The following is a 14373-nucleotide window of genomic DNA, read 5'->3' on the forward strand; positions in this document are numbered from 1 at the left end:
CTCTAGACATTTTTAACGTACAACACACTCAGCTGTTTATTCCCTTCAGAAAAAAAATAATGAAGAATTGTCGTTATGAAACGGTCAGATCATCATTTATAGTGCTATCGTATATGCTGACGTCATTGTAAATTCTTGTGAAACTGAAATAGGTTATGCTACCCCTGGGTCGGACGCGATGACTGAACAACACGTCTGAGCTCTGTTGATGATGTACCAGTTATATGCCAGTCCTGGCCAGTCCTGGTTTTATGAATTTGTTGTAAGCTAGTTTAACATATAGGCCGTATGACTGCAGCTCGCACTGTGTGAGTAATGGCCAGAAAATGTTTTAAGGCCCTGTATTCTGTTATGAAATGTGATCAGTGATTGATTTTAAAAAGCTCTTCTGCGAAGGATTTGGGGTTTTCTCTCATCTCCATTTATTTTGTATATATATATAATCTGTTTTCTCAGTTTATGTACAGTCTTTTTTTTTTTTATAATAAAATGCTCTCCTACATGTCATTGTGCAACAGGTGCCTTTTATCGTACGTTTTTGAACAATTTTTATGTGCCATTCCCTCCAAGACTTAAGAAAACCAGAGAGGATGAAAAACAGACTAACTACTAACTACAGACTAGCAGAGCAATCTACTGAGTTCTGTCTCTAAATGCAAAGATAGATAGATAGATAGATAGATAGATAGATAGATAGATAGACAGATCATTTTAAGGCAGTGAAACATGGATGGCCTGGGCTAATATGCACAGGTGAATTCACTTCTGTATTAATATAGAGCAGATTAGTCAAACCAGCAAAGGGCATGAGACTAATAATTTAGAAAGACTAACATTGCCCCTACTTTAGCTATGTGGGTCAATGTAAATTTAACAAGATTTTTAACAAGATCTCAGGTCAGATGCATTTTGTTAATAAGATTCGCTTATTAACAATCAGTTATACATTGTAGAAATACCAACCTTACATTACATTGCAGACAATAAAGTGTATGCAAACAGCAGTCTTTAACAACTGTGAGCGCATTCTCTGTATCATAAGACATAAAGCAGTAATCTAATAGCATTTTTTCCTTTCATCCTCACTGATACCACAGCACACCAAACACAAAAGAACTGAAGTCAAGTTATCAAGACAAGAGAAGAACAGTGGGCTATACCATAACAAAGAGTTGAACAAATTAAAACGGACACATTAATATTATTTACCAAAACAAATTATAAAACAGAAAGAAAAAGAACTAAAAGAGAACTGAACGGACTGTTTTAAAACCAAATGTGCATTTTACTGAGCGAAGTGCAAAGTTTAAAGTAAATTTACAAATCCTTTTAGAACAACAAAAATATGAAGACGTGTAACCTTAAAAAGCTTCATCTTAAAACAACATATATTTGACTGGGGTTTATTGCTAGGCTTCCTTTGATTCACGCCTTCCCCCTAACCTCACCCCCCCTTGGGTTTTCCTCTATTCTGTATCTTTATGGAAAATCCAAATACTGCTGTTTGGTTCACCAGAAAATGATCACACCTATGAACTTGCATTCAGTTTCCCACTCTCTTGTGGCTTTTGTCACTTCAGACTCTACATCTGTTAAGCTAATCATACATACATGACTAAGACAAACCAGGCCACTGTGAGTCATGTTTATACTGGTATTTCATTCCAGTAACAGCTCATCAGGACCATATTAAGAATCACCTCTCAGCCTATGTTCCATTCCTGCCGGACAAAACACTTGAACTATTAGCATAAAGGCCAGGTTTCAAAAAGCATATAATAAATACATTTTGCTTCTACTGTGTCGAGAGTGAAGCCTAATTTTTTCACAGTTTAGTCATGTTTTCACTCTGTTGACATGAAGATCGGAGCTGAGATGAGTGGAACAGACTGACTTTCAGTTGAGGGGCCCCAAACGCCGTCGTGGAGGTGACGGGGGCACGAAATCTGGCGGAGGTTCATTGAAGCCATTTTCTGTCAGGTCATTCGAATTATCTGAATTCTGCTGTAAAAAACCCCATAACACTGATGGATAAGAGTCTCAGATTGATATGGCTTTGTTTCACTACAACAGCATCTGATGTGTCTTTACTGATTCTTAAAGTTCCCATTTCCAATACTAATTGGCTCTGAGCTTGTAATGAACGTGAAGTGTATGGCCCGTGCCTGCCTGCTGTGTACAGAGCAGGAAATCTGAAAACAGCTAGCCCCCTAACACACGTCCAATCTGGTCAAATCCAGACTGAACCTGCTCTTCCCTGTGGTGGTGGCTCTGTTCATACCTGGGGCAGTGAGGAGCCTGGGGAAATAAGTTCAGTGTGTCCGTTAGATGTCACCCCTGTCGCTGTGCAAAGGGAGACACATGTGGTTTATTTATATTTAAACGAGATGTGGGGATTTCAAACATTAAGAGGGTATGAGTATTCTAAAGGGCATGTTTGAGTGGATGATTGTTTGAGTCTAGTTGAGACTAGAGAAAGTTTTTGTGTGTGTCTATGTGTGTGAGTGTGTGGGTTTGTGTGCGTCTGTAGACATTCACCTGTATATGCTGTGGAGGGTGTATGTGTGTGTGAGTGTATGTGCATGTGCATGTGTGTGTGTGTGTGTGTCTGTATGTGTGTGTGTGTGTGTGTGTGTGTGTGCACATGCAAGTGTGTGTTAATGTGTGCATGTTTACACACTCACCTGTACCTGCTGCAGAGAAGCTGTTCCCAAGTGAAGTTTGGATTGCCCTCCTCACTGCTGCCTGGTAGTTTGTGTACAGCTGCAGTCCATACTGAGAAGGACCAAAACATGTACATACACACACATATGCATATTAATGGTCTCCACACACACATACACATCATCAAAGTTCTAGACTACAAGTAGTCCTCCCAGCTGAAGAACAGTTGTATTGATACCTATTTTTTTGGACGGAGGAGCAGTGTAGTTCTCAGCAGTGCTCACCTTTGCCACTCTGATGGCTGACAACCACAGGAAGAGAGTATGTTCATCATCACAGCACAGAAAGCGGATGTAGTCTGACTCTCTCTGAATCTGAGGGTGCTTGTGTGGAAAGGGCAGAGGTCAAAGGTCAGAGGTCAAAAGGGTTTATCATTGAACTGGAGCAGGGCCAACTAAAGGTCTTTAAAGAACACACCGTTCAACCAATTACTGATGTGTAGTGAGCGGTACAAACAAAAAAACGTGAAGGAACACCAGATATGAGGGCAAGATGGAAATGGCTGCGGATGGCACCAGCTCTGTGCCTCCATAAACCTCATCTGACATAAAGACCAGCCACTGTTCCAGAACCATTTCTTAAAAGTCATTTTTGTTCGGTCCAGACAAATATGACAAAAATGTCCATTATGTTACTAAAGCCTTGTTAACTCCTCATAAACAAAATGAGTAAAGAGATGCATGGCTATTAGCTCCTGGTAAACGTTGCATGAACGTTGACACAGTGGGACTGTGAGCTGACTGAGAGACGTAATTGGTGCTTTTGGGTAGAGCGCCAGAAGGTGGCGCTCTGTAATCATATTATGGTGCTCTAGTAACGTTTGTGTCAAACGTGTCAAAACTGTAATGAGTTAAAAAGCAGAATTCTTCCTCTACTTCTTCTTCTTTTCTGTTTACAAAACAAGCGCCGACTGTTGATTAATTTGTTGTTGCACAATATGAAAATTGTTATAGCATCTACGTGATGTATAGTTGCTATGACAACAAAATTTATACATGACTATTTTTCTACCAGTCATGAGAACTGTTTCTCTATGAGCCGACTTCCTAAAATTTGAGGTTAATTGCATTTTAAGTGATTCTCACTTGTGTAGTCATGGAAACAGCTCTGCGTTACTGTGTAGAACTACAGTCGAAATGCTGTAAATAAAAACCACTGTCTGAGAAGTGATGCCGCTCTCTCTCTCTCTCTCTCATATACAGTGCCAAAATTACACCCTGAGGTGGACACAAACAGACACACTGTTAAACACAAAAACTCTGTTCTCCTTCTCTCTCTCTCTCTCTCTCTCTCTCTATTTCTCTTTCTCAATGTGATTTTTTCTCTCTCTCATTTATCTATCCATTAGTCAATCTTTTATCTCTGCACTAAACAAACAGATCAAGCATCTACCTTTTTTGGCTTTACATGTTACTTCCTTTTTGTGAACTTGTGAATTCAGTAGAGAAATGCAGCCTTCTTCAGTCAGTGGTGATGTTTAATGTAAGGTGTCTATGAGCAGAGATCAAATATGGATCCACTGAGTTCTCAGTGCTTCTTATTGCTTTTTCTGACCCATAGGAGTATTGCCTAAGTCATATGGATCAGTGCTGCTGAGATAAATGGCCCGTGGTAAGTCCTTGCGTTTGTTCCCTCCCTGTCTCGTACCAATCTCCCGCGATGACTCACCTTGAGAACGAAACAGAAGTCTGTGGGTGCCTTGTATTTGTTCTTATAGTCTGTGGCGTAGTGCACGTTCACATTGTCAAACTGAACAAAACACACCAAGTCGGGGGAGGTCTGGCGAAGTAGAGAAGAGACGGACAATACAGGTGAATCACATGCGTGTAGATACACGATACATGAGCACTTACACGTGTAAGTGGGGGTTACAGGATCAGCTGCTTGGCTGGGAAAACAACACACATTAAGATATAACATAGGTTATTTGCAGTTTATGTTCTTGAGAAAATGATGCCCATTTACACTACCCTCAGAATGTTTCAGTCATCCTGGATTATGTACCACAATTCAGTTTTTATACTTTTTATTTACTCCAGAGGGAAACGGTATCCATTACAGACAGGTTATTGGTCTAGGATTTGGCCTAATCCTAGACTAAGCTGGAAGCTTCCTATAGCAGAGACAATAAAGATTTTCGGTTTCTCATGTGTTCTGAATAGAACACTGTGCAGATATATGTAAAAGATTTTGGACGCAAGTCTTGACATGTTGACCCGCCCTCCTGACCTTAGTCTTTCCTTTTGGCACATAATATATTCCAGAGGCCCTGAGGAGGAAGTAGCGGCGTCTCCAAATCTTCTTCCCATTCTCTTTCAAAAACAGGGCACCCTCCAGGTCTGGGACAATGACAGTCTGTCCTTCAAAACAGTCCTAAGAAAATCAGAAAACAAAACAAAACAAAACAAAAAAAGAACATTTAATCTGCCCTGCTGTAGCATTCTCTTATAATTCTGAACATGGGAATATTTTTTATTTTAGTTCTTTAAAATTCTTACCTTTAAAAGTAATTCTTTATCCTTTTGTGTTGCATCCTTTAGGTTGTCTCTGTTCTTCTTCCAAAGGTAGTAAATCTGTATTGGAGAAGAATGGACATACCGTGTCACATTACACATGTGGATGTGCCACAGGCGTGAATTAGACATTACACATGTGGATGTACTACAGGCGTGAATTAGACATCAGTAAATACTGGGTTTTTCTTCCGAGCAATTCTTGCCGAGGAACATTCATGAGGTCAGGTTTAACTTTGCATCAGAATATTTTCTTATTCCAGAGGAGATAACACAGGAAATCTTCAACACTTAAATATTTCAGAAAAATAGCTAGCCTGCCTTTTTTTTTGGAGGGATTTCTTTATTACATTCGGTGCTGCCTTATAATCGCAGTCAGTCAGTATTTTATCTCTCAACCCAACCGCCTAAACTGTCTTATCTCTCCCTGGCCAGTGAGTTGGACCAGTAAAGACTATATGAAACAAACACTAACCCCTGTTTCCTTTCTGTTTGAGTTTTGTATTACCTGTGGATCCTTGAAGATGGAGTATTTGTCTGGTCTCTGAAGGAAGAGAACCTGATTCTCACTGTTTCTGGTCCAGGCTGACAAATGGTTCACTAAATGTTCATGATCTTCGAATCCTCTTTCTGCCGAGAGGTGGAATCTGTGTTACACACTCATAACATTCGACATATAAATAAGACTAATATAGACCCTGTGTTTTCTATTGATGTAATTCATAATAAAATTTCAGAAATGTAAATGGCTCTATTATATGACTAGATTGTTCATTTAGCTCACAGTCCTATCCAGAACAACTTGTTATTATTAAACTCTATAGGTCTAAGTGCCTTGCAAAGGGACATATCAGCAGCAAACTGTGAAACTTTGGGGTTGGAACCCAGAATGCTGCAGTTAGTAGTTTGCTTCCATTGTCCAAATGCTGTTACTGGTCCACAGATTACAGGCCCTGACTGTGCCTCAGTCTTCAATCACAGATCTGGTGTGTTACTGATGGGATGCACAGTGTGTGACTTCATAAAAGGTTGTTTTATGGATGCAGGCTTGTAAAACTGGGGGAGAATTTTGCACTGATACCTAAGACTCGAAGATCTTGTTTCCTGAAGCAATGATTAAGATTCACCCTGGACTAAATGCATTTTGAAAAAAAAAAACTCAAATCATAATTAAAATGCAGCCAAATCAATAAGTTCTTGTTTGAGAAGGCAGCTGGCAGCAGTGTTCCCCCCTTACAAACTTGCATACTGGGTGATGAACTGGAGAACATGCCCTGTGTGTATTACCAATATGCAGGATGGGGTTTCTCTCGCACAGACTCCAGTCTACATTACAGTCGCAGTGTGTCTTCTCAAACAGGCAATCCAGCACGTCTCTCACCGTCTGTTTCTCATCCACCATCAGTGTCTTAGAGCTGCCATCGCTCATCAGAACCTTTACCACCAGCTGGGTGAGACGTGCCACACATACAACAAAGAAAGAGTAACTGTTACCACGTCAACCTTCCAACGTTCTGTTTTTAAGCATGTCTGAAATGACAATGTTCCACTGTGCGGCTTCGTGAGAATGAGTGAGTCAGCATTAGAGTGGTTTTCAGTTTGGTGTTTCCACCGACAAAAACCCTGGTAACCCCAAATACACTGATGACCAAATACAGACAGAGAGAAAAATGCGAGGACATCATTAGGAGAGAGAGATGTGAGATATCTGTACAGTCACTGTCACTAGGATACAGTGACCTACATCCTCATTTCAGTCCTCTTTGTGAACAACAGAAATGATTGGGTTTACCTTCTTTACTCTGGCCATTTTCAACTTTTCTAGAGCAAGTTTGACTTTTTCTTCTTTGGTCTGTGCTTCTGCTTCTACCTGACAAAATCAAGAAGTGATCGTGGGATGAACCAAGAACATATCAAGATATCATTATTTTGATTTGTAAAAAAAGAAAATAACAAAATTAAGGAATGAAAAGAAGGACAGATATACAGCAATGATGGTTGTACTGTGTCAGTACTGTGTTACTGCTGTTACATTAGACATACAGTATGTATGTATAACTGTTTTTTTCTTCATTTTTTTTTTTTGTCGTTGTTGTTTTTAATGACTGTCTAAAAGCCCACTGCATGAACCAGTGGGTCTTGAAAAGCATCACAGCTCTGAAGCCACTTCCTAACAGGAAACAAATGTGTTGGGGTTCTAGAGGGCACGAGTGAAAGATCAAGGATGTCTGTGCTATTTGACATTTTATCTACAGCTGAATATTCAGTAGAAGACTCAACAACAAGATCTTCACGGTTTCCATGATGCCAAAACACAAATGCTCCTTCATTAAAGGCTCTGCACATGTCACAAATCACAAGGGACCTGTAACCAATGCAGTGTTGTTTTTCGTCAATGATTGCATCATCTGTTCAAATGATCAAACGTCATTTTGAACTGAGCATTGAACTGACATCAACCAGTTTCCTGCCTTTCTTGCCTCTGTGTGACGTTTTCACAGGAAAGTGGTTTTTCTATCAGCTCTAACACATTCTTTGCTCTTGGTTTATAAATAAACCTGTTATTAACGGTTTGTGATGTCAAAATGCCCTCTAGCCCTACCTCGGCAAGATGTGTGGTTGTCTCTGAGAGGGTCTCGGCTGAGAGTGAAGATGGTGCAGGGAAACTGGATGAGGCCGGTACTGGTGCGGGGACATTGGCTGGAGAAGGTGAAGAAAAACTAGGGAGATTTGATGCTGGTGGAGGTACATTGGATGGATTCAGAGCTGATGGTTGAAGACTGGAGAAGCCTGGGGCAGGTGGAGGAAAACTGGGACTGGGAAAGGGGTCTACTGGAGACCTGCTGTCTGTGGTCTGGGCTTCGGCCTGCAGATACCAGAAGTACAAAGCAATATACAATTTTTACTGCGGCCACTAGAGTATAGCCATATGTCTTCGAGAATACTGATAGCATATAATATAACCATTGCCTACTACTGATGACAGGAATAATGCTCAAAAGCCAGAAGGTGCTGGCAAAAGATGGAAAGAAGAGTCTGAATTGGATGAATTAGCTACATCCACACATAGCTATGATTCCTAAAAAGAATAACAGTTACACTCTCCAGCCAACCCTTGAAAAAATAATCATATGTTGAATCATAGTAGCTGATAACTCAAGAATCAAGAGAATATTGCATTGCCAATTTTATGCCACCCACGTGGTTTACTCAATAAAGTCTCAAGGTTACTTCCTGTTTCAAACTCACAAACTGTCTCTATAAACATTAAAGCTTGAATTTCATCAGACATGAGTCAGACATCAGTACCCTGGGGTGGACAGACAGATGTATTCCCAGCCAAGCCGTGTGCTCCTCAGCGCGTATAATGCTCACCGTGTTACAGACAGAGGATGACTGTATGCAGGTCCCTTCATTCAGCGTCTTCTCTGCCTGCGCAAGATCTGACACCAGATCAGCCATCAGAGCGTCCAGGTCGCTTTCCTCCAGCTCCTGCAGAGACTCTGTGACACAGGGACAGAGAGAGAGAGATGATTTAACAGAAACTCTGTCACAGGGGTAGAGAGAGAGAAATGATTTAACTTATAAAACTTATTTTAGATAAGCTTTAGATCGCTGCTACACTCAGATGTCTAGGCAGCTTCCCAGACTTGTTAAAAGCTACAGTGCAACAAGTATTGGCTCCAGTCTCATCTAAGCTCACCGGATTCAGCAGATCATAGTCCTTAGCGGCTCCGAAACATTAGACTACACAGTGTTATGGCTAAAACTGAAGCAAAATCTTATAGGATGCCAACCACAGATGGCAATCATTACAAGCTAAATTTTCTCGTGGTTAACTACAGAAGATTAAGTTACAGAGTAAGCTTAACACATTGCTGTTTCTGACTTTCAACTCAGTCAAACGACCTCTGGTAATGATAACATAGCTATAGAGACCAAGATCGGATACACACTGAGTTCCTTTATGGACCCTGTGAACAATTTCTATAGAGGCCGCAGGAGCATATTCCTCATTTAGCCACAGGAAATATCACCATAGGATTACTGAGACACTGATCAAAGGACTTATGCGTTTTTGAGATTTATCACAGTTTAAAATGTAAAACAAAAGGCAACATGACTTCATAAGGGGGCTGCACGGTGGCGCAGTGGGTAGCGCTGTCGCCTCACAGTTCGATTCCTTTCTGTGTGGAGTTTGTATGTTCTCCCTGTGTTTGTGTGGGTTTCCTCTGGGAGCTCTGCTTTCCTCCCACAGTCTAAACACGTGGAGACACTAAATTGTCTCCAATTCACCTAGGTATGAATGTGTGTGTTTGTCTGTGTGTCTGCCCTGCGATGGACTGGCGACCTGTCCAGGGTGTTTCCCCACCTTTCGCCCTATGAGCGCTGGGATAGGCACCCCCTGCAACCCTAATTAGGATAAATGGTTTTGAAAATGAGTGAGTGATTGACTTCATAAGGCACAGATGAACCCATAGCATGCAGAGTTCCACTGCTTGACTCTTACCATTTAAATCTCTGAAGCCAATGGAAAGGTGTAGCTCCTCGTTCGAGTTGGAAGACGATTCAGATGGGGCCTTCTCTACCTCAATCGTCTGTGGAGTCAAACAGTTACTGTCAAATAATCATCAGTACAGACATGACACAGTTACAGAAACCAAATAAGATCATGAAAGCATCTGTCACAATAGTTCCCAGATGAAGGCCTTTGTGGTTCCAAAGACCAGATAAGGGCTCTGTTATTGGTTAATGATGTGAGTCATTGGTCAGCTGTTGCTGATGCTGAAGAAACACAGCAATAGACTGGGGCCCCTGTGGACTGGGTGGAGAACAAGTGATTTATGGAAAATAGAGTAATTGTGAACCACAAGATAACAACCTTCATTTGATGAAATCTCTCCACTCAGACAAAGGCAGTCAGTCTGCAGGAGACAAAACACCTACCTCTGAACATTTTTAATCTGATATATATTTGAAAACTTTTTTTTAACCAAATATGAATTCTCCCTCATCTCATACATGGGAGATATAGGACAATTCAACACTGACATAGTTGGGTTAAGCAGGGAAAAGGCAGTTTGAACTTTTAAACATGACAGTCAAGCTGGTTTGACTGGGAAAAGCACCATATGCCTCCAGGCTAAAACCCTCCCAAGGGATGTGTACCTAAACTTGGCCTGTTCTAAAACCCTGACAGGCCTCTCTGTAGCTGGTTGGATCACAGTCTGAGGGCCTCTTGTGTTCACTGTGGAAGTGTGTGGTGCAATGTCCTTACATTACGTCTCCTTCCCCTCACACGGTAAAATGAGACGAATGCTTAATGTAAGTAACGCGGCCATGTAAATGACTGATTACACAGCTCGGATTTGGGAAACAAACAGCTCTGCAGTAGATTCTGGACCCAGTTAGGTTAATGAGAAGGATAGGAGCTGTAATTCTGCAGAGCTGCTAACGGCGCAGAGCCACGGATGGAGACCAGCTGCAAACGAAGGTTGTAATCTCATGCTGTCTGGTGTGAGAGACGGATCAGGAGTCGCTTGCATGAAATAGGATTCAAGTGTAGTTTTCAAAGCTTGGACTACAATCAGTAGGTGACTTGTTATTTTTTAACAGGGGGATGGCCCAATGGTCACTGACACTACTCTATAGAGTATATAGGGGGACGGCAGGTTAATAAGGGGGATGCATTTTGGTCATTTTGCTAACAATGACACCCCCCCCTCATCCCCCCTACTAATTGCCCACTGACTACAATAGTCTCTAGGTGTTCCCTTCTTAGATTAAAAGATGTAGCCAAGACATACGCATACGCAGACCCATATCAAGCCAATGGCTATTTTAACTTCCTGTAGAACAGGCTTAGTTAAAATTCAGTTTAAGGGAAACTTGATTTTAGAGACTTTTTTAGACTCACACTCAATCCACTGTTTTTGCTGTTGTTGTGCTGTTAGAATAAAAATGAAGCTGTCCTAAAAACACTTCAGATAAACCGTCATGACACTGTAACAGAGTAAAATGCAATTTCGGCCCTTCGCTTAAGCTTTTTTTCAAATAAGGAAAAAACCCCCACACAAATGCTATTTTAAAATAATGCAGAAGTCAAATGTGGACGTCACCTGAGCGAGAAGGTCGATTTCATCCATCAGGTCACTGAACATGGAGTCAATGTCGTCCATCTGCAACACAAAACAACACAGATGTCAGGGGTGAGTGTGTTTGTTTAAAAATTAACTGTTTGGACGAAACATGTAAAGTATGTGGGCTAGATTATTTAAAAACTTCAGCCGACCCAGAAACACCAACCACAACAACCCTGCTGACTCTATAGTATGACAAAATCAATGTGGCTCATTGATGATGAAGACATTCACTCAGCAAAAGGCAAAGTACCACAAAATACCATCTTTGATCAAAAGTGTCCCAAGGGACCAAATCATACTCCAGTAATTCATACAAATGATTGGAAGCGAGGTTTGGAAATGGACAAAATCATAGAATGAATCTGAATCTAAAACCATTGTTGCTGCCACTCTTCTCTTTCTTCGTGACGTTCTTCTCTTGAGCAGGTCTAGGTGAAACCCAGTCTGTGTTGTTTCAAATGCAGAACAGTGAAACAGTCAAGCATTAGATTTTGATGAGGCTTATGGCTGCAGGAGTAGGAGGAGGGGGGGCTGGACTGAAACTATTGTTTCCATATGAAAGTGAAAACTGTGGATGTAAACAGAGTGGTCTGGTTTCTTCTTTGTTGCCAGCAGTTTGACAACATCTCTTTGTCTTCTTGTGTGAGGAAAATGGGTCCTGCACTGAGACATTCTTTAGCCCCAAAGAACCATGTGTTGCTGCGTGAGCATTCACCATGGTTTATCAAACTCAACCACCCAAACATTGCACTTATTCACCCCCCCCCCCCCCCCCCCCCCCCCATTTTTGGCCACTGTTCAATTCTTTGAAAATGTTACCAGTTTAAATTAAAAAAAAAGAGAGACATCTAAATATCTAAATCTGTGCTGCTATATACAGCTACAATCTCCCAGTGAGGTCTCAAACAGAACCACACTCTGTATGCACCATTGGGAAAAAAAAGAGACTAAAATCATTGCTGGACACAGAAGTGATACTGACCAAAAATGTCACCTGAATGGAACTGATTGTTTGAGCATGAAAACCTCTGAGTCAGCATGCTTTTTCTAATGCTAAAGCCTTTCTGTATATTATATGGCAATAGATTGTATATGTATTTGGAGCATTTTACTAGGTCTATGAGACTTGAGATGAATGTTTAATCAGTTCAAGAAAGGAATGTTTGTGATTTTACGTTGCATGTATCTCAAAACTCATAGCATCTGACTAAAATTTGATTGTCTGTCTATGTGCAACAGTGACAACGACTGTAAACTTGAACATTAATAAAGGTAATCGATCTGTAAGCTGACAGAGACAATGAGGCAGACATAAGTTTGTGTCACATATGATTTAGTATGAAATTTGGAGTTATGCGCTTGAACTGATTCTTGTGGTCAATTCATCTGTTGCGCTCAACAGTGTGTGGGCTCAATTAAGCCAACACACATGAGTCTTAAACTTGCCTTGAATATAAAAGCATTAGCCGTTTACTCAAGGCAACATGTCAGTCCTTTGCTGATATTTGCATAGATTGGTTCTCTCATGTGGCATCCTTCAATTTATACTTGCATTTCTTCTTTCTGTCTTAATACCCGCTCTAATCTTTTACATTTAAATAATGTAAATAAATAAAGTCAAAGACAGCCATGTCTAAGTTGATTCTGGAATAGCCAACACTGGCACTATCAATGAAATCTGACAGCCCACCTGTGGCAAATCAGAGAAAATGTCATTGAAGTATCATTAAAAATAACAGTGGGCTTACCTTGTTTAACAGTGTTTCGTTGTTTTGTCAGCAACAGACAATTTGAATGGGCTTTTTCTACATGGGCATGTTGCTTGTGAGTGAGATGGTTGTTTGAGACTTCACATTGTGGCTTGACACATGCTCAACTTCCCCTGTTAGACATAAGTCATGACTGGTTCTCCTCACCAAACACTTGGTTCAGGTTTTAACAAGTTCCTCTGCTTTGCGTAGCTAAAAGAAACTCCAAACTATGCACACATTTCATCTAACTTTTCTTTCTTTCTTTCTTTCTTTTTCAGGGGAAAGGCCACATTCAGTTACAGTCAAAAGGGTAATAACATTTCCTAGTGGGATGAAGTACATTTCGGGTTGATTAAGAATTACACATGCCCTCACAAAGATATCTACATTTGTCATTTGCGAGAAAATGAGGTCTAAGGAAACACTCCAAACAAAACTTGTTAACAAAAGCCACATGTCACGGAGATTCATAGCAAAAAAAAGGGGCAATAAAACGTATATTAAAGAATGCACGAATTTTTTCTTTAAATTTTACGACACATCGGAATTGGGATTTAACACACTTCTGAATGCGCTGTGGTTTAATTTGGTGATCAGATCAAAGTTGATATTTTTTAAAAGGCGTAATTTACGCTGTAATGAGTTAAGACATAAAATTCCAGATGCGCGACTGGTAGATCTCAACCACGGGCAATGGGTTTGGAGCGCCCTCCCCTGGCCAGTTATGGCACGCACCGTACAGTGTTAGTGCGTACACTAAGGCAATAAATGCTTTGAGAAGTTGTTATACCGTTCATCCGTGGTAGAATGCGTGGTAGAGGACAGGTAAAACTTAATTAGATGTTTTATTTATTTTTCACTGATTGAACAATCTGAAGTGGTTGTTATAAAGATGGGAATCATCTTTGGACGACTTGGATTTTCCCCCACTCATAATATGGGTCTAAATTGTTATCTAACAGAAAAACCTGACATTTCAGTGATGCTATGGGTGAAGCTACGGAGAAACCATGGGTTAACTGAGGCACGGTGAAAACCTGTTGCCAATTAAGTGCTTGGAATGCCACATATAGACGTTTTCCCAGAGGGGATCCGGTAGATCTGGAACAGCTCACTGTAGACAGAGCAAGATATAACGCCGTTTTAGTTCAGTCCTAAAAATACTTGGGAATGCTTAAAAGGGCATATAAAGATTTCTGATAAATAATATAGAATGTTCAAATCAGGTGACGGCTAGAATTT

At 40.7% G+C, this 14373-nt stretch overlaps 1 protein-coding gene across 1 annotated transcript; it reads right to left on the reverse strand.

Annotated features, from left to right (window-relative positions):
- Positions 1 to 1896: 1896 nt before the first annotated feature.
- On the reverse strand, positions 1897 to 11416 carry LOC115812300 (amyloid beta A4 precursor protein-binding family B member 1-interacting protein-like). Its single transcript, XM_030774783.1, has 14 exons — positions 11357 to 11416; positions 9748 to 9835; positions 8613 to 8740; positions 7840 to 8103; positions 7030 to 7107; positions 6525 to 6684; positions 5746 to 5867; positions 5223 to 5297; positions 4954 to 5097; positions 4393 to 4503; positions 2949 to 3047; positions 2685 to 2775; positions 2282 to 2343; positions 1897 to 2004 (listed from the first exon to the last, which is right to left on the reverse strand). Exons 1-14 carry the CDS (start codon positions 11414 to 11416, stop codon positions 1897 to 1899), a joined length of 1590 nt encoding a protein of 529 aa, XP_030630643.1.
- Between the last annotated feature and the right edge of the window lie 2957 nt (positions 11417 to 14373).

Source organism: Chanos chanos, chromosome 5, assembly GCF_902362185.1.
Source record: "Chanos chanos chromosome 5, fChaCha1.1, whole genome shotgun sequence".
NCBI lineage: Eukaryota > Metazoa > Chordata > Actinopteri > Gonorynchiformes > Chanidae > Chanos > Chanos chanos.

What these genes read in the sequence shown, in the direction of transcription:
- LOC115812300 (XM_030774783.1), bottom strand. Translation starts at nt 11,416, where the DNA reads ATGGACGACATTGACTCCATGTTCAGTGACCTGATGGATGAAATCGAC. An exon ending in CATCCTCTGTCTGTAACACG is followed by an intron (nt 8,104 to 8,612) that starts GTGAGCATTATA and finishes TGGTATCTGCAG; the next exon opens with GCCGAAGCCCAGACCACAGA. An exon ending in CAACCACACATCTTGCCGAG is followed by an intron (nt 7,108 to 7,839) that starts GTAGGGCTAGAG and finishes TGATTTTGTCAG; the next exon opens with GTAGAAGCAGAAGCACAGAC.